The sequence below is a fragment of the Mus caroli genome, unplaced genomic scaffold (assembly GCF_978045245.1).
Source record: "Mus caroli unplaced genomic scaffold, Mus_caroli_1 scaffold_13, whole genome shotgun sequence".
Classification (NCBI taxonomy): domain Eukaryota; kingdom Metazoa; phylum Chordata; class Mammalia; order Rodentia; family Muridae; genus Mus; species Mus caroli.
In genome coordinates, this window is record NW_028227268.1 from 34,982,899 (window position 1) to 35,008,673 (window position 25,775).

The window sequence follows — 25,775 nt, forward strand, 5'->3', positions numbered from 1 at the left end:
TTGTTGGTTTTTCAGATAGTGTCTATCTATGTAGTGTTGGCTGTCATGGAACTTGCTCTGTAGACCAAGCTGGCCTTTTTGGTTTTAAGACAGGGTTTTTCTGTATAGCTTTGGCTGTCCTGAACAGAAATCCACTACCTCCAGAGTTCTGGGATTAAAAGTGTGTGCCACCACTGCCTGGCTATCCATTGAGAATTCTGGGGGGGAGGGGGGGAAGAGCTAAGTCTAGCTAGGAATTCTGATATTTCAGGATAAAACTCTTTCTCCTGGTGGAACAGACATCTACTACTCTACTCCCATTTTGGTAAGACCTCAGGTCTCAGGAAATCCAGTCACTGAACTTGAATCCGACATTTTGTAAGAGGATGGAGTTGGTCCACGCCTAGGGGTTCTTCCAGCTCTCAATGTGTGTGACTCCAGAGACACTCATCTCATCTCTCTGCGAATCTGCTCAAGCTAATGTATTCATCCATTCTCTCATTTCTCAGTGACATTTATTGAGTGTCTTTGATGTTATCAGGCACCATACTAGATGCTGGGACACAGAGTAAGTCCATACTCCAGCTATGACCCTAAAGGGCACAGAACCCGTCTAGCTACAAGGAAAACTTCCAGGCCAGCTCCTAGGATAGCTTGCATACTTTTACTGAACTGTCTTTTTTGAAAAGCAGGTTCCTCACCCTTTGTGTTTAAGTTAAAACACACAGGTGTTTAAGTATGGGCATAGTCGGTGGCTTATTCACCATTATATGCTAGACTCTAATATAGCCTCAGGCTTTATAAATGTCTATTTACTTATCCTCTGTCTGTCTGTCTGTCTGTCATCTGTCTCTGTGTGCACACACGAGTGCATGCATTAGTCAATAAGTATCTCCTCAATCAATTCCTAGCTTATTTTTCATTGTTTATATGTTTATTTATCTAATGTGTACAGCTGTTCTCATACATGTATGTTTGTGTACCAGATGTGTGCCTGATGCCCATACAGTTCAGGATGCTGTGTCTGAGCCCTTGGGTCTTGAGTTACTGACAGTTGTGAGCAGCTCTGCGGGTGCTGGGAACTGAGCCCTGGTCCTCAGGAAGTACAGTCTTAGTCGCAAAGCCATCTCTCTAGGCCTGCCCACCTTATTTTTGAGACAAGGTGTGCCGCTTGTCTCAATCTGGAACTCATTTATTCAGCTGCAGTAGCTGGCCAGCAAGCTCCAGGGATATTCCAGTCTCCCTTCCCCAGCATTAGGACTACTGCCACAGACTTATAGAACTCATTTTTTTATTTTTTTAATGAGTGCTGGAGACCAAACTCAAATTTTCATACCTGTCTGGCCCGCAGTTTACCTGCTGAGCCGTCTTCCCAGTTCCACCTAAGTATCTCTTAAATACCTCAGTGAAGAATATAAAGTAGAGAGTTTTTCAAGTGGGGGGGGGCTGTGTATGTATGTACAGAGGAGGGCACTGGATCCCCTGGAACTGAAGTTAGGGGTGCTTATAAGCTGGCTCATATGGGTGCTAAGAAATGAACCCAGGTCCTTTACAAAAGTATCAAGTGCTCTTAAATACTGAACAGTATCTCCAGTCACTAAATACAGATTAATACCTGTCCAAAATACCTTATACACTTTGAACTATGTCAAATTGCCTAGCACTTAACTGATCTTTAAAACAGAAACCTAACACAGCGGAACCTAATGCATTAGGATCTACAGAGGAGGCCAGAGTCTTTGTCCTTGGCTTGGAATGGTTTAGAGAGAATAGCTATCTTAGAATTCCATCATAGCAGCCTTACCTCCTAAACCAACAGGACCTTGCTAAGAGATGTCTGCATTTATTTATAGGCACTGCATGCAGGTTGCAGGAAATGCTGGTTCCAGGATCCTACTAAGGCAGCTCCCTCTGCCCACGTGACATACCTGATTGTTCAGCTCTGAGCAGTCCCCTCTGCTTTCTTCAGACACTTGTGTAAAAGGCTTCCAGCCACAGGCACTTAGTTTCTCAGGTTTTTTGCTAAAATGTCCCTCTTGAAACTCTCTCTCATTTCCTGGAGACCTTGCTAGGGCTAACCAGGTGCCACCATTTTCAGGCTGCTTGAGCCCTGGTAATTGCATAACAGGAGGAAGATAGGCCAAAGATGGAGGGCCTACAGCTGGCTGGAACTTGGCATTTGCAAACTTTAATGAAGCATCCCGCAAACTGCTGCACTGACTGTCCAGCTCCTTCTGTGCCCACTCGAGCTGCTCTACCTCCTGCTCAAGCTTCCTCAGCCACTCAGCGCTCTGCTGCATCATCACCTGGGAAATCTTCAGATTCAGCACACACTTACTGACATACTCATCAGTCTTGGACCAGCTGCTCGTTTTGCCCTTGGCTTCTCTGGTTGGTTCGAGCAGGTTGAGTGAACCAAGAGAATCACTTTGCCAGTCATCATCCTCAAAAAGAAGGTCTGTGTCAACTTCTGAAATGCTTTTGTCCTCTTCACAAAAACAGTGCAACTCTCTCTCCATCTTATCGAGCTCTTCTTCCAGGGATGGTAGCTCATCTCCCTGGTTTGGTCTATCCCCCTCAGGTGAAGCAGCAGTCCCCAGACGCTCTTCCTCCTTGTTGGTTCCCAGTGTCAAGCAGCCTGAGTAGATCTCATTGATTTCAAAGCTGCAGAGGCTGTCCTGACTTGCAGTGGGGCTCCTGACCTCTTCTGCCAAACATGCAGCAGGAGGAGAAGGAACATTTGCATTGTCAGGTTTCTGGGCTGACAGACTTGAATCTAGGGTCTGAGGAGCTAGTGTTGGTTTTTCAGTGAGAAAGGAGTGATCTGTTGGTGAGTGGGGCTGACTACCTGTTGGAAAGAATAATAATACCAACTCATTAAACTGACCATAGAAGGGAAGCAGCCCTGGCAATTGTTCCAGGTGTACAATATGAGCTGGGTCAGGTGGCCTACACACTTTTTATCACAACATCTGGGAGTCTAAGACAGAAGGGTTTCAGACTCAGTTAGATGCTAGCTTGGACTACTAAGCAGCTTTGAGGCTGCTCTGAACCATATAGTGAAAGCCCATATCACTACAAAACAATTTTTTAAAGGCACAAAAATATGCAAAAACCATCTTTTATTTTTCTAACTCCCTTCCCAGAGAAGTGAGATCCTACGAGGAGCAGTAGATACACTGAACAGAGGGTAAAGGTGTATGTTGTTGTTTGAGGAAGGATCTTTCTACCTGACCCTGGCAGTCCTGGAACTCACAGATATGCTTGCCTCTCCTCTGGCCTTCCAAGTGCTGGGGCTAAAGGCCACGAGGATGAACAGCATTTCTAATCTAAGAGAAAGTTCCCATATGGACACTGAATGAGATAGACATTTGGGGCGATGGTGGTCTAATCCTAACAAGAGTGTTCTAAGCTTCATTTATACTATTTAAAATGTGTTTAACTGTCAGAACACTCAGATGGCAGAACACGAGGACTATACTCATGGCTTCCTTTCTGCATTAAATACTGTGACTAAAACAGTCACAGTGACGCTTTTGGTGAGCATGTGAAAAAAAAAAAAATAGTGGAGACATAGCCCAAGAAACTACCGCATCTCCTGAGGGATAAATGACTGCATAGACATGGCTTCTGGTTGATATAGGTACTACTTTCAGGAAATAAGATGAAGGACACAAACAATAAAAACTTTGAAGGGGACATTCTGGAAGCTTCCAGCCCTGTCAGAGAAGAGTCCAAGTAAATAGTGATTAGGCTAAGATTAAGGCCCAAGTTCTAATTCTGAAATAAGCTCAGGAATCCTGAGTGTTACAACCTCCCTAAGCCTTAGCCTCTTCAGCTGTAACAGGGTGATGTCAAGTGAGCCCCATGCTTGAGGGCTCCTTTAAGAAGTAAGGCTCCGTGCTGCTAAGCCTGGCCTCAAACCTCAGGACTCAAGTGATACTCCTGTCTCAGCTTCTCAAAGAGTAGGATTGTAAGCACACACTGCTGTGCTCAGCCAGCACATAGTAGATTAAAATTTTTAACATTATTTTTATGGGACTGGAGAGATGGCTCAGAAGTTAAAGAGTACTGTCTGCTTCACCAGAGGTTTTGAGTTTAATACCCAGCATCCACATGGTAGCTCACAGACATATATAATTCCAGTTCCAGATGATATGACCTCTGGAAAAGGCTTCTGGATTCTATGGACATCAGGTATAAACCCTGGTGCACAGACATACATGCAGCAAAAACCACCCATAAAACAAAATCTCTCTTTGAAAAGCCAATGAGATGGCTCCGTAGGGAAAGGAGCTTGAGATCTAGTCTGACAATCCAAGTCTGAGTCCCAGGTCCCACATGGGCAAAGGAGAAAACTGACTCCCACACGTTGTCTTCTGACCTCCATACATGCACCATGGTACAGTGTGCTAGCACACATACACGAAATTTTAAAATGTAAAACAAAACACCAAAATCATCCCACAGTTATCTAAGTAGAGCTTAATCTGTGGGTTCAAGTCATACCCGTTTCCTTTAGTTCCTTGATGTCCAAGTCTGGAGGGTCCTTTTGATATTCTGAAGTTAGACCTAGGCAGATATTAACATCAGGATGGGGTTCATAGCTCTGCCCTCTGGGGCTCTCGGTTGGCTGAGTTTTCTGAGCTCCAATAAATTCCTGTAACAAAACATTGCCCAGGACACATTCAAAGTCATCCAAATGCTATTTGTGTTTAGAAATTACCTACATATATCGGACACCTCCTTCTTCCTGTCAGGCAGACTGGCTATTGGTTCTAATTAGCTAGTTTATCCTTATTCAGCCATTCTTGACTATACCCTACAACCTCCCCAGCACTTCCTAAATTCTCTGCTGCCTTTACTAAGTTAAACAGGCTTTTCTCAGCAACACAGAGTGTAATAAATGAAGCTTTTCAAAATTATGAAGTTTTTTAAAGACTGAGTCATAGTATGTACCCCTACACTGGCTTTGAACTCTCTATGCGGTCCAGACTGATCTTAAACTCCAGATCCTACTTCATCATCCCCCATCCCTACCCCCTGGGCTTCCGTGACACACATCCACAGGCAGGCACCACTGTTTTCCCTTTCAAACGTTTTCAAACTTGGGTCTCTAGCTTCCTGGTCTGTAGCTCTAGGAGGCAGACAGCAGAGACAAACTTCTCACAACTTTAGGGCTTGCCTTTAAGTCATTCTTCAGAATATAACGAATATCCTGCAGGTTCATTGTTCGGTTCTTCTGCTTGGCATGGATGCCCGACTTAACAATATCATAGTAAGGTTCCGGAAGCCTGACATCAGCTTCTAAATAATTTCCCAAGGCTATGGTTTCTTTAACAAGCGAGCCATCCAAGCCATTCCAGGGTATACTGTCTATAAGGAAAAAGTAATAGGTAGGAATAACATTAAGATAAAATGGAAAACTGGAAAAGATTTCCTTCAGTGATGTATACACTGGTAAGTTGCCTATGCTTCTGTACTGGCCTCTTATTCATGTTCCTGTAAGCAAACCTAATGGAACTCATTGGGTCATGAAGAGACGGGGAGTGGGAGGGGGAGGTGGGAGGGAGGGAAGGAGAGAGACAGATAGACATGAAAAGTAGAAAGGGGACTAGTTAGGAAGAGTGGGAGGGGGAGGTGGGAGGGAGGGAAGGAGAGAGACAGATAGACATGAAAAGTAGAAAGGGGACTAGTTAGGAAGAGTGGGAGGGGGAGGTGGGAGGGAGGGAAGGAGAGAGACAGATAGACATGAAAAGTAGAAAGGGGACTAGTTAGGAAGAGTGTAAGTGAGAGCACGGTCTGTTCTTCCAGAGGACCCAGGTTCAATTCCCAACACCCACATGGCCGCTCACTATCACATGTAACCTTAGCCCAGGGGATCCAATGCCTTCTTCTGGACTCTGCAGGTTCCAGGCACACAAGCAGTGCACAGACATGCATGCTCACAAAACACCCACACACATAAAATTAAATTAAAAATAAAACAGAGAGCAATAGGGGTGAATAGGATACAAATATATTTTAAACATGTGTAAAACCATCATGAACCAATTATTATATATAATATGTTGATAAAGCATTTAAAATACAAATAACATGTAGAGACATAAAGAAAAAAAGAAAACCAATTTAAATCAGAAGTTGTTAAGTAGCTTTAGTGAAGTCACTTGGTCTCTTTAATCATTACTTTCTTCCCACAGAGAAACCACTTGGTAGCCCAATTATGGGCAAAGAGCCAGTTTACCTGTATATGAGGCAAATACCTGCCAGAGACAGTAAACATTAATGTCACATCCTGTACACAAGGCATCCCTAGCACACTTGGGGACAAGGGACTGGCTGGGCATCAAGCTGAGTAGATCATGAATTCATTCATATCATGGCAAGAGTAGTTTTGCCTCTGGGATGGCAAGCCTCAGAAAGTCAGCTGACTCAGGCCTACTCCCTACCCTGAATGTGCTTGTACTCTGTGTGTTGCACGTGGCTATGCCTGTCTCTCTCTCCTGAAGGAGTCCTTTTGTCTTCAGTTACATGAGTGCTTTCCATAAAGTCACGCGGGTTTCAAAGGCCTTCATTTCTTTCAAGAGACACCATATATACATCTGCAGTACCTGTGAGTGTTCAGATTCACGTTTACTCTCCAGGTGCCAACCTTCTCTCCTTTGTAAGCTTTTCAAGGGGGGACATCACAAAGAACCTTAAGTGCTGACATAAATATTCAAATGAACTTTATATGTTCAGAAGCCCTTTGCTCTGGGAGGCTAGAGTATGTTCAGAAGCCCTTTGCTCTGGGAGGCTAGAGTACAACTCGAGTGATGGAGCTGTTGTCCTGGGTTCAATCCCCAACATGGAGGAGTGTTTTCCTTCTGTTAAATGCTTTATCACTAGCAAGAAGATCTATGGGTTTTTCTGAGTCTTAAGAGTTAAAAAAAGATTTCTGGGAAACTATCTTATGTCTAATAAGCACAAATATCCTTGAAGTTGAGACTTCATCTCAGACAAACAAAAAGAAGATCCTTCAAGATTTTTTTGTTAAGTTATAAATTTTCATAAAACTAAGTAATTCCTGGGGAAATCTCTAAGCTAAAAATCAGAATGCTGATCAACATTTAATGTGCTCCTGGATCACCTGTTAAGATCTCTTGTATGATCACGGAAAAGCTGTATATGTCTGACTTCACCGTGGCCACCTTCTGTAAGACCACTTCTGGTGCAGCCCAGTTGTACAGCTGGGTGGGGAGGGACATTCGAGTCATGTTCCTGTGTGCACCACTGTCCTGGCTGTGGGAGGAAACACAAAACAGAGCTTATCTTAAGGAGACATTATGATCACCATAAAGTGCACTTAAATACTTCCCTTTAACAATCTCCTGGAGCGTCTGAAAATGCAGCTGAACACTGAGTTAGTGGGCTTCCCTGGAGCTCTTCTACTTCCTGTAACTCCTTCCCATACCTGCTTGCCTGACCCTGCATTCCCCAGCGTGTGTGGCCACTTTCCCTTTCTTAGCACTCCATCAAACCACAGGAACCATCCTTCAGTTCCATTAGGAAGACATTACCTCTTCCACACTGCGTGAGTAGTTCCCTCTGCCTGGCATGCTCAGTGACTGGCTGTTTCTTGAGACCAAGGCATTAATTTGAAAGATGCCTCCTTAGGGAGCCCTTCTCTAACCATCTACTTTAAAAGTAGTGCTGTTTTACTAGCTACAGTTGTTGTTGTTGTTGTTTATATCTTGCATGCACTTTTATTAAGTTTTTGCTGCTACTTGTTATATCTTGTATGCAGCTTTCTGAGAGTAGCTACTTTATTATTTTTAAAAATATTTTTATTACATTTATTTACTGTGTATGTGTGTGTGTGTGTGTGTGTGTGTGCGTGCACGTGCAACACGGCACACATGTAGAGTTGAAAGAACAGTTTGTGAGCATCGGCTCTCTCCTCCCACCAAGTGGGGTCAGCCTCAGGTTGTCAGGCTTAATGGCAAGAGCCTTATCCTATCAAGACCAGGCTGGCATAGAACTCAAGAGATCCACCTGCCCCTGCCTCCTGTGTACTACCATGTCTAGCCAATGACTGCTTCTTTTCTGAACTCATACCCTCTGGGGAATGAGCTCTTTTAGTTCATCAAAGTTCACTGACTGCCTAAACAACTTACCTCTCAACCAGACACCCTATGAGCCAAATCCAACCATCCTAAATATCTCCCGGACCAATAAGAGGCCTCAGGGTAAGGCTAAGTCAGTACTGACTGCCCATGGCTGTCATCATAATCAAATGAAATTATGGATGTGGCAACCCTCTGTGGTGCATACAGTATTCATTCCACCAAGTAAGAAATAATATGACTAAGCTGGAGAGGTGGCTCAGTGGTTAAGAGCACTGACTGCTCTTCCAGAAGTCCTGAGTTCAATTCCCAGCACCCACATGGTGGCTCACAACCCCCTGTAATGGGATCTGATGCCCTCTTCTGGTGTGTGTCTGAAGACAGCTACAGTGTACTCATACATATAAAATAAATGAATAAATTTAAAAAAAAAAGGAAAAAGAAATAATATGACCATACCTTAGGCAGGCATTTGGTAAAGGCTTGATGCCTGCTCACTGATAATTAGGAACTACGTTATTACAGTGCTGGAAATGTAGATCAGTTGGTTTGCATGGTAGTGCATCTAAATACCTAAGGTAAAGCAGGGGCAACTAGAAGCTTAGTATCATACTGTTGTGCCCTGAGTCCACAGGAAACCCAGACGAACCCAAGAATTGTGAAGTCTGCTGCAACTCGAAAAAGAGTCTTTTATTGTTTCAAGTTCGAACTCGGATCACCTGCCTAGCACTCACCTCGTGAATGCTGGCTAGCGTGAGTCCAGAAAACACTGGGTTTATACACAGTATAGTTAGGAATCCCGTGAATGTTCACAGAAAAGGGGAGTAGAGAGAGGGCTGTAATCATTTGGTGGAATGGTACTGAAGCGGGGGGGGGGGTGGGGGGGTGGAGAGTCTCTTCAGGGACTAATTTTATGACCAGTCTTAACTGACTGTGACCTGACCTCTGATTACCTTTTCTCTATGACCTAAATGTGAGGCTGTAGCCTCTCTTGAGCTTGTTATTTCTCTAAGGTCTCAAGGACAGGCACCTGGAGTTCTGCTGCTTATCAGGAGTGTTGGTTTTTAGAGACACAAAGGCGGGGAGGATGTGGGGAGGGTGTCTTTTGCGGACTCCTCAGAATGTCCTCATTAAGGGGGTGTTTTATGGGTAGTGCCATTCTAACTCTAGGGGAGCAGCCTGGGAGGGGGAGGGAGCCCCGGGCTTGCTGCAGGAGGATGCAGCACAGAAACCAGCTATCTGTGTATCTTGCTTGCTGAGGGCTGGAGGGAGGATGGGAGCTTCTGGAGGGGGAGGGTGACAGAGGCAAACTGTCTGAAGTCTCTATAGTATCAGTAATTCGGGGGTTACAACAATACTTAGCTATACAGTAAATTTAAGACCAGCCTGGTATACATAAGACCATGGCTCAAAAAAAAAAAAAAAAAAAAAAGTCTTCTATTACAAGCTGGTGAGATAGCTCAATAGTTAAGAGCTGGGCCTGGTGAGATAGGCTCAGTAGTTAAGAGCACTTGCTGCTCTTGCAAAGATCTGGGTTCAGTTCCAGCACATGGTAGGTAGCAACTGCCTCTAACTCCAGTTCCAGGGGATTCAACTCCTTCTGCCTTTGTGGGCACCAGGCACACACATGACACACATATATACATACAAACACTCATATACATAAAATAAAAATATTTTTTAAAAAACGGTTAATGAGAAGAGAGAAGGCCAGGATGATGACACATGCCTGTAATAGCATGTGATGGTATGAATGAGAATGGCCCCCACAGGCTCATATGTTGGAATACTTAGCCCTAAATCAGTGAAACTGTTTGGAACGATTAGAAGGTGTGAACTAGTTGGAGGAGGTGTGTCGCTGGGAGGGAGGCTGGCTTTTAGGTTTCAAAGGACTGACACAATTCCCAGGGCTCTCTCTGCCTCTGACCTGAGGATCAAGGTGTGAGCTTGCAGCTGTGAGCTGCCTGCATACATTTGCTCTTCCACTGTGGACTCTGACCCTCTGGAGCTGTAAGCTATTAAACTCTATGCAAGGTGCCTTGGCTATGGCGCTTTGTCACAGCAACAGAAAACTACGGAGGGCTTCCCAATACTTGTGAGTCAGAGGCAGGTGCATCTCTCTGAACTCAATGCCAGCCTGGTTGTCAGGCCTGCCAGGACTACACAATGAGACCCTGTCTTTAAAAAAAAAAAAAAAGGGAAAAAAGTTTAAGTTCTTTGTTGGTCAGGCATAAGCATAGATTTCAGAAGGTAGGATGGGCTTCTTAGACTGAAGTTTTTATCAGTGGAATTATTTTAATGATATTTTAGTTCCTTGAGCATTTTGTACAATTTTGTGTATTTTTAAATCATGTGTAATTTTATCATATTGAACCTTCCCCAGTTCCTATCAGATCCATCTCCATACTTCCCTACCTGCCCAGAAAGACCTTTGACAGAGAACAAAGAGGTTAGCAAACCATGAATTAGAAAATCTGATCCTGGTGCTGGAGAGATGGCTCAGTGGTTAAGAGCACTGACTGCTCTTCCAGAGGTCCTGAGTTCATTTCTCAGCAACCACATGGTGGCTCACAACCATCTGTAATGAGGTCTGGTGCCCTCTTCTGGTGTGTCTGAAGACAGCTACAGTGTGCTCATATAAATAAAATAAAGAAATGTTTTAAAAAAAAAAAAGAAAAAAAAAAAGAAAATCTGATCCTGATATTTTGCTTATATTGCTAAATGGTAAAGTGGGGCTTCGTATACTATGCATACAAATCTAATACATATTTGTATAGTTAATCTGTAAATTTAGAATATTTACCATATAATTATATATTAAATTAACATAAATTACATTAGCATCACCTTTTTTGGTGATGGTTTTTGTTTTATGGGGTGCTAGGGATCAAACACAGACCCTCACATATGGTAGACAAGTGCTCTTCCCAGAGGCAGTGAGTATTCGATTATCTGTAATCTATTTTAAGAAACTCCCAGGCTTCCTTCTTGAAGCTGGGCATTTCTTCAAAGGAACCTCAGGCCTCTGGCTTAGCTAAGGCTCTAGAGAAGGACAAGTCACTTATAAGCAGAATTCAAATCCTTTCTCTTATTTGCTCTCACTTTCTTCTCTTACAGCCTTTCTTCTTTCTTTATTAAAGCCAGATGGGGAGGGCTGAGATGCAGCTCAAGTGCTCACTTACTGTATGAGAGGCACCGTGATCCCCACCCACCCACAGGAATAGGGTGGAATGGTGCTGAGAGTGAGAGGCTTGAGAGTCAAGTGGTGTCCTGCCCTAAAGATTCAATTGAGGAATTAAGAATAGAAAAAGGCTGTTGTTTATCTTTACAACAGGAGTTGGATTATTACCATTAACAAGCATGTTAAACAAACTAATGTGCCCAAGCAGAGTGTTACCCAGAATAAATACACAATTGAAAGCTACATGGACTCACAGGTCAACTAACATCACAAAGAAAAGCATACTGCTGCAGCTATGATAACTTGCTAACTGCCATGTCTGCCTGAAGTTCTACTCTGAGGTCAGCAAGCCCAGTTGAGATCTCCAACATTTCTATCATGCCCTGTATGTCTCTCATGAACCTAGCTAAATCTCACCATCCTCTCCTTCCTTTTAACCTCACCCCACCCCCAGCAGCTGTTAACACAGCTCCTCTTTGCATTCTGTGCATTCCACTTCCTTCTACTGTGACTCCCGGGCTCCATCCCAGTGTCTCCTAGCTGATCTGTTTCTAGCTGCAGTCAACTTCCAGTCCATCTTGCCTCTCACTTTGTAGACCAGGCTGGCCTTGAACTCAGAAATCTGCCTGCCTCTACCTCCCAGGTGCTGGGATTAAAAGCGTGCGCCACCACTGCCCGGCCCTAGGACCACTTCTACCATCTGGCTCTACTTCGTCATGCCCCTAAGCAACTGGCTTGGTCGTCCCTCTGGACCTCAGTTTCCTCACACATAAAGGGAAAAGGGCTGGGCAGAGGCTGTGGCTTAGTGGTGTAGCACTTGCCTAGCATTATGTGAGGCCCTAGGCCCGATCCCCCGCACCATAATTTAAAAAGAAGTGGGAGAGTTAGAAAACCTCATTTCACTTCAAGATTCCTATTTCTACAGGAGCACAAAACCAGAATAAACTGTTATGCTGTCTTCTCAACAGTAGATGGCACTCCTTACTGACCAACTGTGTTATTTCTGTTGACTTCTCTGATAGAATTATCAAACAAAAAGTTAAAAAAAAAAAAAAAGTTAGCTGCTTTGGATTATAGATCCAAAGTAATTAACCCCGATTTTGTCCCACTAAGTGTTCCTTTCATCTACATCCATCCAATCATGCAGCAAATACTGAGTGAACACAACTGCCCTGGCTACTCTATTGTCAATTTGACATGAGCTACAGTTATCTGAGAAGAGGGAAACTAAATTGAGAAAATTCCCCTAGGAGACTGGCCTGTGGGCAAGCCTGTGGTACATTTTCCTGGTTAATGACTGATATAGGAAGACCCAGATCACGGTGGATGGTGACCAGCTGGGTCAGTGGTCCTGGGTGCTATAAGAACATGGGCCTGGGGCTGGAGAGATGGCCCAGGGGTTAAGAGAACTGATTGCTCTTCCAAATGCCTTGAGTTCAAATCCCAGCAACCACATAGTGGCTCACAACCATCTGTAATGAGATCCAATGCCCTCTTCTGGTGTGTCTGAAGATAGCTACATTGTACTCATATAAATAAAATAAATCTTTAAAAAACAAAAACAACAAGCTCTCAGGAGGCAGAGGCAGGCGAATTTCTGAGTTTGAGGCCAGCCTGGTCTACAAAGTAAGTTCCAGGACAGCCAGGGCTACACAGAGAAACCCTGTCTCAAAAAAACCCAAAAAACAAAACAAAAAAAACCAAAAAACAAAAAACGAACAAACAAAAAGAACATGGGCCCACCAGTACCTGAAAGGATGGGGCCTAGTATTGTGGTTTATACAAATCCATGAGGTAATGCAGCCCAAGGTAACAAGCCTCCCACTTTACCATTGACAGAAGCCCATGGAAGGCTTACAAGCACTTCTGTTCTCATTTCCCTAGCAGTGAACCTAGGGGTTAGGAGAATAGAATCTTTATAACACAATGATCTATCTAAAAAGGCAGGGAACAGATTGGTGAGGCAGCAGGAACAATACAGGACCAAGTGGATTCCCTTGCAGATGCCATCATCCAGAAGAGGCCTAAATCTATAGCAGCAGAAAAGGGAGGACCTGCATAGACTTAAAGAATGCTGCTATATTCTAATGCACTAATGCATTAGGAATAGTCAGAGATCCAACAGTTAAACAGTTAAAAGCAAACAGCCAAAAGGAGAAAAAGCACTAAAAGCATCCTGAGACTCCTAAAATAGCTACTGGAATTGGAAGGTTGGCTATCTTTAGCAGGGCCTTTTCTCCTGATCATTTTGAACCCTTTATTTGGACCCTACACCCTAAGCTACCAACTCCAGTTCATTACCTCCTTTTTTAAAAAGATTTATTTATTTATTTATTTAATGTATATGAGTACACTGTAGCTGTCTTCAGACACATCAGAAGAAGGCATTGGATTTCATTACAGATGGTTGTGAGCCACCATGTGGTTGTTGGGAATTGAACTCAAGACCTCTGGAAGAGCAGTCAATGCTCTTAAACCGCTGAGCCATCTCTCCTGCACCTCATTACCTCCTTTTATGCAAGCTATAAAATTACAAATGGTGTTGACTTCTAGTACACAGCAAATGGACCCTAGATGCCTGGCTCTTGATGGAGCACAATTCTAAAATTGGAGCCATATATGAAATCAATCACCTCCAGGGGGGGGGGGTAAAGGAGGAAGGAAAGCTAGCAAGCTTTAACATTAACTATGAGGTTACAGTGGAATAAGAAACTACTTCTAATCTGAGACAACAGAGCTAACACTGACTTCTGCTTTGTGAACCTGCTTGCCCCTTCCTCTGCTCTGGGAAGGGTAAAAGCTGCTCATCTCCCTTAACAAGTGACCACCATCAATCTCTGCTTAGACAGCAACTCCTGTTTGCTAAAGATCAAACTGTCTTAACTAGAAACCTGCACGGTTCAGCTTCTGTAAAGCTTGCTCAGCACTGGGGGAACCTTCCGTTTAGATAGAGATGAAAAGATCATGTTAATGGTCACACGATGATGACAAGGCCTAACCTTATGGAAAACAAGAAATATTTCTCATGGGGCTAGGCCTCTTTAAGCAACAGCCACAGAATACAGCTGTGTGCTAATAAAACAAGATCATCCTTTACCACTGAGTGCTGAGAATTTCATGTCTGGGAAGGTTGAGGCCCACAGTCTCTATATAATCTCAGTGCTGGGAGTCCAGAGACAAAAGGACCCCTGGAATAGAGAGCAACTGAAGACACCTGATGTTGACCTCTGGTCTCATCAGACACATGTACACAAATTCACATGTGTACACACATATACATGAATGTTCTAAAAATTAGTGCTGGGCATAGCTGTAATTCCAATACTCAAGGGGTAAAGACATAAATACTGCCACAAATTTGAGGCCAACTAAGTCTACACAATGGATTCCAGGCCAATAAGAGCTACATAGCAAGATCTAGTGGAAAAAAAAAAAAAAAAAAGACAGGGCTGAAGAGATGCCTCAATGGTTAAAAGCACCTACTGCTCTTTCAGAGGACCCAAGTTCTGTTCCTAGCAGCCATGTTGGGTGGTTTAGAGCCATCTATAACTAGCTTCAAGGGCATCTGATGCCAAAGTCCTTTCCAGGCAGTTGCACACATGTGCACATACACACAGGTACACATATATACGTTAGAAACAATTTTAAAAAGAAAAAATACAAGGGGGAACAAGTATATGCGAGCTATACGAGATACGTTAGGTATGATGAGGATGCAGAAAGGGAATAGACTGAAAGTGAGCTCAAATGACCAGGAAGTGTCAACAACAGCCACAAAGGCCTGTGATGCCAGCACTCGAGAGGTAGAGGAAAGAGCATCAGGACTTCAAGGCCATACTTGGCTATCTAACAAGTATATAAGGCTAGCCTGGGCTATTTGAGACTAGAAGTGGTAAATAAAACTAAGAAGACCTTGAAAAGGGGTGTGTGGGTGGGTGGGTGTGTGTGTTTAAAAGACAACTTTTATAGCCAGGAGGTAGTACACACTTGTTCAATTTCTGCACTAAGGAGGCAGAAGGAAGCAGATCTTTTGAGTTCAAGGCCAGCCTGATCTACAGAGTGAGTGCCAGGATAGCCAGGGCTACACAGAAAAACCCTGTCAGGGGAGGGGGTACAAGGGAGGAGAGACAACTTTTAGATAACAATTCCCTCCTTCTGTCATGGGTTCTGGGGATCCAATTCAGGTTGTCAGGCTAGTGTAGCAAGCACTTTTACTTGCTGAGCAAGCTGTCTCACTGGTCCACCCTGTGTTTTAACTAGGATTGAGAATGGCCATATCTGAGACTTGCCTGATGATTGCCACCTGATCTTTGCTGAAAAGGTCATAGAAAACTCCAACAGCTCCAGTCAAAGCCCTCTCTGATCCCTTGCCTCTCATAACACCTTCACACCCAGAGCAGGAGTACCATCTATACCTCTAATACTCAAAAGCCATGCCTCACAGTATCTCCATGGCTAGTCCCTGCACTCCTTTCCAGATAGAGCACAAGAAGCACAGAGGCATGGAAAAGTAGGAAACTGGGTTTAATCACACTGAATGCCCATGAGTCAGGGCTTGTTCTCAGGACAGGACTCAGTGGTGAGTAATACAACTCTGTGAGCTCTCTGAGCGTTTCCTGTACTAAGTTACTGGGAAATGGAAGCACCAAAACCATGCCGCAGCTCAGAAGCAGAGCAGCAGGTATGGGTGGCAAGGGGACAGAGGAAGAAGGTCTGTCCAGTGGCTAAGAGCAGTGCCCAGAACAGAACCAACATGATGCCAAAGGCCCCGAGCTCTGGATAGCATCAAGGATGCAGAGCAGAGACCCTCTGACTCCTAGGGCCTGAGGTGGAGAATTAAGAGTCAGTCTCTGGTCCCAGCCCAGTAGGAAACTAAGCCTGACTACAAGCATTTGAACAGGGAGTTGTTTGAAGTGTCTCTTGCTGCACGAGTGCCCTGAGGGTCTGTCTTTGCTATCCAGCAGAAGATAAAACTGCCCAGAGGGCTTACTGGTGCCCCTTACCTCCTCTCCTCTCCAGCTAAAGCTCATTTCTGAGCCTCCATTGAGTAAGAAGGTAACTGGGCTCTGGCCAGTGCCAAGAGGGAAGCTGTGATATACCCACTTCAGGTTGGCCCCAAACCTACCTGTGTACCCTCTATGCTTTCTCTTATTCCCTGGGTAGCAATGAAAAGAGTGCAGGGGGCAACTAAGTCCTTAGGGGTGGCTGGCCACTGATGGGAGAAATGTGTACCAAGGCCCCTTTCAACACACATGGTAGATGACAAGGTAAGAACATACAACTCAGCCCAGCAGGGTGGCACACACCTTTAATCCCAGCTCTCAGGTAGCAGAGGCAGGAGGATTGTCAGAGACCATCCCATGAGAAAGTGAGCCCTTCACAATCTCCCTAACAGGCCAAATGGCCTCGTGCTAAGAGCTGGTTATCACCCCTCTCTTCCCTATCTCTTCCTGAGTTCCCATGCCATCCAAGGACATGAGTTGGATGTCATGAGCCCAGCCTGACACCCAAGGCTGTGTCAAGGAGGATCTATGTTCCAGAGATAAGATGCAGAGTGCCCGCTGCCTGGTGCCTGACTTCGGCCCCCATGTCAGCAGATACCCGCTTCTTTGTTCTTTGTATAATTCTCCCTCGACCCCTCCCATATTCCCTGCGATGTATGCTTTAAAAAGAAGGCACCTCGGCATAATAAACGAGACCTCGATAGGTCTCCTTCCTGGTCTCCTACTCTTCCTTTTCTTCCTCCATCTCCTTCCAGGTTTGCGGTTCCCCTGGCACCCACAAATAACTGAATCCCGCGGGACAGGATAGAGGATCTCTGAGTTGGAAGCCAGACTGGTCCACAAAGCACAGAGTGAGTTCCAGGACAACCAGAGCTACACAGAGAAACCCTGTTTCAAAACAAAACAACAACAACAACAACAAACACCTCTGTTGTGCCAAACTGAAAAATTTTAAGAGGAGATGGATAGAGGCTTTGATACACATTGGTTAATATACACATACTATATGTTTATGAAAACAAGACTAACCTAAGCAGAAATAACTTCTCACACAGATATGGCAACACACACCTGTGGCTGCTCTTGAGAAGCCTAGGAAGGAGAACTGTGAATTCAAGACCAGTAAATCTGAGGTCAGACTGACTCCAGATTGGGGGGGGGGAGGGAAGGAGGGAGGAAGGGAGGGAAAGAAGGAGGAAGAGGAGGAGGAGGAAGAGGAAGATTGGTGAAAGGCCTCAGTGGTGAAGGTTCCTGTCACCAAGCCTAGTGGCCTGAATTTGATTCTCAGGACCCACATGGTAGAAGGAAAGAACCTTAAGTTGTCCTCTCTCTCCCTCTCCTTCTCCCTCTCTGCACGCCCACACGTGCGCGCGCACACACACACACACAATGTAAAACAATTTTTTAAGAGTCTTATCTATAGCCTTGGCAAACAAAGTTAGGCATTTGGGAAATCTCTTTCTGTGCTGATGGACGGTTTTCCCATCAATCACATGCCCTGAACAGATTAAGTGTCAACGCTGTAATGAAGGTCCCCCCATGGAGTGAGTCCCTCTTAAGGAAGAAGCTACACTGCAGCCTATACCTACCTTTCCATCATGTATTCCAGGTTAGTCAGCCTTGCTTCTCCTGCAGAGACGATGTGGACAGCGTAGGAGCTGAGGGAGCGGTGGATGAATCCCCGGGAATGCAGGTATATCAAGGCATCAGCAACCTGGAGCAGCAGGTGCACAATCACCTCCATGTGCAGCACTGGGAACTCGGACCTCTGCAGGCAAGAGAGAGAAAGGAAAGGCCTCCTGCTGCCTTTTCATTCCCAAAGCCTTTTCATTTGATTCTCGCTGCTTTCCGGTTTCTCATTTAGCAGACAGGAGCCTGATGTCAGCGAGGTTAAGTGACTGCAGTCCCACTGACCCAGGCCTTGGCTCTAAGCCTCAGCTCCTTTCCTACAGGTGAGGTTGGGGGAAGTACTCTAGTTTTGGTATGTGCATTCCAGGCTAACCTGAGGAAACTCCAGGGAGGTTCGTCCACTCACACCAGTTAACCGCCCCCCACGACCTCCTGCCTTCCTATCTAAGGCTGTAGCTGGGAGAATCTGAAAGCTCAAAGGACTCTACAAGTTGAAGAGAATTAATTCAGCTCCCAGCTCAAACAGATAAAGAAGGAAGATTCTCTTAAGGGTCTCTCTTTATGCCCAACCAGGATATTTAGAGTAAGGTCACAGAAAAAGAGCTCTTAGAAGTCATATCCCAGCCCAAAGAAGACTTAGCCACAAGACCTGTCAGTCACAGAAAAGTCCTCCATCCCAAGGAAATCTGAGAAGTGAGAAGGAAGTGATGAAGGCCTCTATATAAACAAACCATGACAGAACACAAGGAAAATGTAGGGGGAAAGAGCCTGTGGCTAATGGCTCAACCAGATTTTGCCAATTTAAAACAGAAAGAAAAGGAAAGGAAAGCAAGATTGGGAGGCCAGCAATTATGCTACACATCTGCAATCCCAGCTTTTAGGAGACTGACAAGTTGGAAGGATTTGAGCTTAATGCTAGGCTGGGTTACATAGTCAAAGCCTGTCTCAATACAAACACATAAACAAAAACTGTGACAATCTAGATGGCACAGCAGGGAAAGCAGTTGTCATATAAACCTTGTGACCTGCAATGACCTCAGGACCCACATAAAGATGAAAGTGGAAAACCAACTGCACAAAGTTATCCTCTGACCTCCACACATATAACTGTGGCATATGTGCACAGAGATGCAGTGTACATGAGAGCTCATGTGTGCAGGCATGAGCAAGCGAACGAGCGCGCACGCGCGCACACACACACACACACTGGTAAATTTGCTTAATGAGAGAAAGAAGAGGTGGAAGACTAACAAAAAAAAATACAAAACAAAAAACTACTGTATTAGGGTCAGTGAAAGGGCTCAGAGGGTAAAGGTGCTTGCTGCCAAGCCTGGTGACCTGATTTTAATCCCTGACACAGGAGAGCATTTCTTCCAAAAAGTTATCATCTGACCTCTGGGTGGTACACAGACAGACAGACAGACAGACAGACAGACACATTAATCAAACAATCAAGCAAGCAAGCAATGTGAAAAGTTCAATCACATCAGCTCCAACACATGCTTATCAGCCTCATCCAGCATGCCACACCAGTACTTGAAAAGGATTTACAAGGCCATCTTCCAAATGGGAACTCTGAAAAGATAACAAGGAAGAGGGCAGGGAGACGAGGAAGGGAAGCTGGGGAATCTACAGAATGGCCATACTCGTTCATGGAGGACACTGAACAGTGTGCCGACTGTGATACGCTCGTAAACCAGGCGAATTTTCTCCAGGTCCCGGGACAAACATACAGCCATCAGCTGCAGCAGGTTAGGATGCCGCAGGTTGCTAAAAAAGACAAAAATCTTCAGAAGGACAGGGCATAGGACTGCATGATGAAAACACAGGTGATATTCTTTCTTGTAGGTCATTTGAACACATTCTAAACAAATCTCATTTATAGTCAGGCATGGAGGCACAGCCTTTAATCCTGGTAATTGGAAGATAGAGGTAGCACGAGGTTCAAGGTCACCCTCTACTATACAGGAAACTCAAGTCCAGTCTGGACTACATGAGATCTTGACTCAAAAACAAACAATATATAGAAAACCAAAGGCCAACAGAATACAATTCATATGCAGCATTTTAAGATGGGTTCTGGGAGGGGAGACATCTATTGGAAGAAGCTGAAGGTTTAGCATTATCAGTGGTGGGATGGAAAGGTGTCTCAGTGGTCAAAGCACTGGCTGCTCTTCCAGAGGACTGAGGTACAATTCCCAGCACCCACGAGGCAGCTCACAACTTTCTATAACTCCAGGTCCAGGGCTTCTGACTCCCTCACCCAGACATACGTGTAGGCAAAACACCAACGGGCGTAAAATAAAAATAAATTGTATGTTAAAGAAAGAGTTATCAGTGGCCACAGTAACAGTGCTGGAAAACCCCTACAAATCCAAACACTCTGTGTGTTGGCTTAACACACAGCTAGAGTTATCTGAAACCAAAGAACCAGAATTGAAACGTGTCCAAAGCCACATACCGACTCAGCCGCATGTCAAAACACACATCATGCCTGCCCAATTGTTTTTTCAGACTGTGTGGGTTCAGGCAAGCTTCTTCAAAAGCAAGGGCTTTGGGCTGGTGAGATGGCTCAGTGGGTAAGAGCACCCGACTGCTCTTCCAAAGGTACGGAGATCAAATCCCAGCAACCACATGGTGGCTCACAACCATCCGTAACGAGATCTGGCGCCCTCTTCTGGTGTGTCTGAAGACAGCTACAGTGTACTTACATATAATCAATAAATAAATCTTTAAAAAAAAAAAAAAAAAAAAAAAAAGCAAGGGCTTCACCTGTCCAGAAACACCTCCCTCAGGAAGAGCTGAGTGGCCTTCTCAGAAACTAGCTCAATAATCCAGGATCCTTTCAGCTCCTTGGTGGCCCTGCTATGAAATCATAAACCCAGTATCTGACTCACCAAGACCTACATGACATGACTCTGCAACCTCAGGAAGCCTTTGGAACTGAGACTCATGGAAACATCCTTACTGGTGGAAATGTGGTTCTTAGATCTGGCCTCATGGACTGCTATGCTCTACGAAAGCAGGACAGTCATTTGCTCTCCAGATGGGTACAGAGTCCCACAGAGGCTTCAACAACAAAAAAGATGGTCCTGGGTCCTGTCCACCTAAGGACTTGAGTCACAGGACAGATGACAGCACTGAGGCCCTAATCACAATCCACACGCCTCAGACTACTCTTTAATTCCTTTCTTTCAGCAGCTTTCAGAAGTCAACCAAGTCCAACAGTCAGGATATGCCAAGGCTAGGTGAGATTGGTGTACCACAGTCAGGTCCGGGAGTAGCTCTTGTTCTATGGTTCTCCTTACCTGCTGTGCTCCTGCTCAGCAATCAGCAAGTCGGCCAACCTCAGCCTGCTACAGTGGGGACGGGTGGGAAGGTTCAGCTCCTTTACTGTGACTCTGCTCCTATTCCACACGAGGCTAAAAGCGCAGGAGAGAGTGTAAGGAGAGAAAGGCTGAGTAGGCACTGCTTTAGTGAACCAGCCTTCCTTCCCACCCAGCTGGAAAACAGGTCCACACACAATCTCTCCTCTCCTCTCTCCTAACACCTCCAGACTCTAAAGCACCTTGGAGAATTAAGTGAGGAGGCAAAGGTCACAGAAGGGTTCAAGGGAGTGAGTTTTTATGTTAGACAATGCTGACAGCAGTGTGGTAAATGGATAGGGCTATGGTGATCCAGACAATAGGGAATATTCAAGAGCCCATTAGGAGGGGACAGAAGCCATAGTGATGGAACACAGGCATGATCTGATGACAAATTCATAGCATGGGCAGAAAAACATGGGGGCAAAGGGGCCTTGTGGACCCAGCAGAGGCATTTGTAGATATGTGTTTCTTTGAAGAAGAAAAGAAGCATTCAGGTTCTAAAAGCTGAGCCATCCTGGCCAGGACAGCTCTCCTGATCATGCAGGGATGACTGAGTACATCCAACAGGTTCTTGTCACATCCACATCCTGTTACTGTCACCATCCTTGGATCTGGCTGATGAGAGCCACATCCTGTTTCAGAGGCAAGCTAATTTCCAACTTGCTGCCTCTATTTCTTTAGACAGCAGAAAGTTAGCATATTGAAATGAGAAATTGTTCAGAGCAGTTGTTCTCTACTTAGAGTATTCTTTGGTAATGTCTTGGGTCAGTCCTGTCCCATCCAAGGAGGCCACAAACAGAACAGGGAAAGAGCAGGCACACTCCTGAGCATCCTACAATGCACAGGGCTTACCACAACAAGAAATCATCTGGACGGGCATGGTGCACGCCTTTAATCCCAGCACTCGGGAGGCAGAGGTAGGCGGATTTCTGAGTTCGAGGCCAGCCTGGTCTACAGCGTGAGTTCCAGGACAGCCAAGGCTACACAGAGAAACCCTGCCTCGAAAAACCAAAAAAAAAAAAAAAAAAAAAATCATCTGGCCAAAAATGTCCACAGTAAGAAACGCTAGTTTAAAGACACTCTGAGTTCCTTCATGCTTGAGAAGAAGCTACCAATACACAGTAAGCCACCCTTCCCACAGGATTAACTCCCACCATCCAGTTCCAACTTACTTAGTCATGACCATGTAGGGGCCACTGAAGAAAGAGAAGGTGGGCTCATCATCAGCCTGGATCACTTCCTTTTCTCCAATGACTGGAAGAGATCCTGGGTAAGTAAGTTGCATCCCTGAAGTGAGATAAAACTGAAACCAAGGCACTGCTTCAGATTGGTAGAAATAAAACAGAGAAAGCAGAGTTCCTGTTTCCTGTTCTTGGCTTAGAGCTGCTACTTCCCTAGTAAATACACCTATGGACTCTCTTTGCTGGTAGCAGTTGATTGGTTGGTTGATTTGGGGGAGGGGGGAACATAATATAGAACTCATTTTGTAGACCAGGCTGGCATCAAACTCAGACTAGCCTGCCTGCCTTCCAAGTTCTGGGATTAAAGGTGTGCACTACCATGGCCAGCTTGTTTTTTAGATAAGATCTCAGTATGTATCTTACATAGGCCTCCAAAGCATGACCTTCCTGCCACCTCCTGAGTACTGGGTATTGTCCTGGGTATTACAGGAGTATGCCATCTCAGGTAGCTCCTAGCATTTCTTTTTACAACAACTCATCCTTCCTAAGGGGTAGGATCAGAGGCATGATCCTACATGATCCACAACTGACTTTATATTATTTTGAATCTTAAAATACTGTTTCCCTTTTACTGAGGTGGTTCAGACAGAAGTCCAGCATTTTTCCTGAAGTGATGTAACTGGGACTGAGGGGCTGTGGTGGTTTGAATGAGAATGGCCCCATAGGCTCATATGTTTAAATGTTTGGTCCCCACTTAGTGGAACTGTTTGGGAAGGACTAGGTGGTGTGGCCTTGCTAGAGGAGCTGTGGCACCGGGGTGGGCTCTCAGGTTTCAACGACCTACTCCTTTCCCAGCTGGCTCTCTCTGCTCCCTGCCTCATGATTGTGGATCAGACATAAGCTCTCGGCTGGTGCTCTTGCACCATGCTTGCTTGCCACTTGCCATGCTTGCCACTGCTAATCTTCTGGAATCATGAGCAACCAAATTAAATGCTTTCTTTTATAAGGGGCCTTGATCAGGGTTTTTTTGTCACAGCAATAAAAAAGGCATGACCTCTCTAGAACACAGGCCATGTGTACAAAGGTCAATCTACCTGTATTGGGAATTTGACTCCCAAAACAGAGCATCCACATATCATATCAGAGATTCTGGGTGCATCTCCATCAACAAACAGGGGGGAGGGGGAGCCAAAATTCTTTTTACTTCCACCCTTACCTAAGCTCCTTGGTAGAGAGCAAAGATCCTTCCCTCGCCCAGCAATGTCCCCAGTGGGATCTCTTCTACACACTTACTTATCTTGCCAGAGTCATTCAAATCATTTCGCTACAGTGCTTACATTTTGTTTGCAGTAAGGACAGGAACACTAAGAAACACCTTCCCTACAATGCAGAAGAGCGAAGAAGAAAGCACTCTGAGGATACGGAGGAGGACTGAGGGCTGCTACTACATAGAGATAAAGGCCTAGCTTGCCTAGGATGCAAAAGGACAGAGATTCTTTAATTCTCATGGAGGTCCCAGGCATTGCCTTTAACAGAGAGGCAGGCAGAGAGCTGGGCCAGCTCTATGGATTTGCTTCCTGCTGACTTCACCCTTCCACAGGTCTAATAAATATACTTAAAGTGCTTTTAATGAACTGAGGAATGTTTGAGAACAAATAGTATCCTTGGGATGTTCTATTCTTCCCGTTAAAGAAAGAGGCCATCGGGGAATATGCTGGACGAATGAATGATCTTTGCTTTTCCAGTATCCGGAAAAGAAAAAATATAATTACCAGGTTTAGTCAAGAGCGGGTATGGTAGTTTACACCTGTAATCCCAGCACTGAAGCAAGACTATCTCAAGTTTGAGATTCCATCTCAACTGTTACCCCACAAAACCCGGAAGAGTTGAACAAGGTGGAGAGATATGGTCATATGATTCTCTAGCTAAACCTAGGCTATGTATGAGTGTAAGCCTCTTACCTTCCCAAAGCCAAAGCTGTAGATATTTTGGGCAGAAATGATTCCAGGTTTAAGCTGTCGGTTAGGAGAACTATTTGGGCTTCTAGAAATATTTTAAAACAAGAAAAGAGAGGAAAAAGGTAAGAATTTATCAATTATACCCAAAAGAAAAATACTAAATCAAGATTTCAAGAATGTTATCACAGTTAGCCATCAACTTAGCACAAACCTAGAGAGAAAGAGAAAGAGATAGAGAGAGAGAGAGCGCCTGCCTCTGCTCCAGCTGAAGTCCCTGCCATTCCTCTCAATGATAGACTGTAACTGGGAAAACAAACTAAGGCAGCTAGTATTTATTTACTATTTGTTTTTTTTTTCTTTTCCTTGTGACAAGGTCCTTTTAGGTAGCCCAGGCTGGTATGAGATCTTCCCCTCCTCAAGTGTTGGTACTGATGAGTACAGGGTATAATGTATAACTAGTTTGGTAGCTACAAAAACTTAAACTCAGAAGAAAACTCAAGGCCAATTTATTAAAGTTTGAAGGAAAAAAAAATAGGACAGGCAAGTTGGAAAACTCTGAAACTTTTTTGGGGAGACAGATAAGAGGGTAAAAAAAGATGGTACCATTTTCCTCTGCTTTTGAGAGGATATTGTGGGCTGCGGATTATTCGAGAGAAGCTGGCATAGATTCTTTCTGTTTACAGTGGTGCCTGAGAAACACCTGGCTGCAGACTGTTCTTTCAATCCCTTTCTCCGTGCCGGGCAGCCCTGCAAGTATGCACCTGTGCACCACCTGCCTAGCTTGACTTCTTGGCAAGAGAAATATCTTTGCAGGCATGATGCTCACAACAGTAATCCAAACCTTTGGGGAGGGAAGATAAGTGGATTGCCATGGGTAGGAGGCCAGAATGGGCTGAGACCGGGACCCTGAGTCTTTGTTTTTCTTTTGGAGACATGGGTGGCAGAGGCCATGCAGAAAAAGCTATAGTAGCCAGGCTGTGGTGGCACATGCCTTTAATCCCAGCACTTGGGAGGCAGAGGCAGGCGGATTTCTGAGTTCGAGGCCAGCCTGGGCTACAGAGTGAGTTCCAAGACAGCCAGGGCTACACAGAGAAACCCTGTCTCGGGGGAAAAAAAAAAAGAAAGAGAGAAACAAAGAAAGAAAGAATAAAAAGAAAAAGAAAAAGCTATAGTGAGCAAGTGAGCTTCCTGGAGGTGGTCACTGTTTTTGCGTGACTATGATAGGTGTGCCATATATCTGGCGTGATGTAGAGAAACCCTCACTGCCTATTGTTTTCTGGTTATTAACCCACTCTGTTGGGCAGATTTATTGCCGAATCAGTATGAAGATGTACTTTCATGTAATAACGCTGTTTAGATAAACTGATG

The 25,775-nt window shown here is 44.8% G+C and overlaps 1 protein-coding gene across 3 annotated transcripts in view; it reads right to left on the minus strand.

Annotated features, from left to right (window-relative positions):
* Tex14 (testis expressed 14, intercellular bridge forming factor) overlaps positions 1-25,775 on the minus strand; it is a 164,995-nt gene that overhangs the window by 42,780 nt on the left and 96,440 nt on the right. For all 3 annotated transcript variants that reach the window (XM_085829697.1, XM_085829698.1, XM_021177802.2), the window contains exons 6-14: positions 24,411-24,492; positions 22,441-22,571; positions 21,209-21,322; positions 19,547-19,670; positions 17,861-18,039; positions 7,112-7,263; positions 5,165-5,355; positions 4,489-4,639; positions 1,908-2,827 (exon numbers count right to left, since the gene is read on the minus strand). In XM_085829697.1, coding sequence (XP_085685823.1) covers positions 1,908-2,827; positions 4,489-4,639; positions 5,165-5,355; positions 7,112-7,263; positions 17,861-18,039; positions 19,547-19,670; positions 21,209-21,322; positions 22,441-22,571; positions 24,411-24,492 — 2,044 coding nt within the window. The remainder of the gene's footprint in view (positions 1-1,907; positions 2,828-4,488; positions 4,640-5,164; positions 5,356-7,111; positions 7,264-17,860; positions 18,040-19,546; positions 19,671-21,208; positions 21,323-22,440; positions 22,572-24,410; positions 24,493-25,775) is intronic.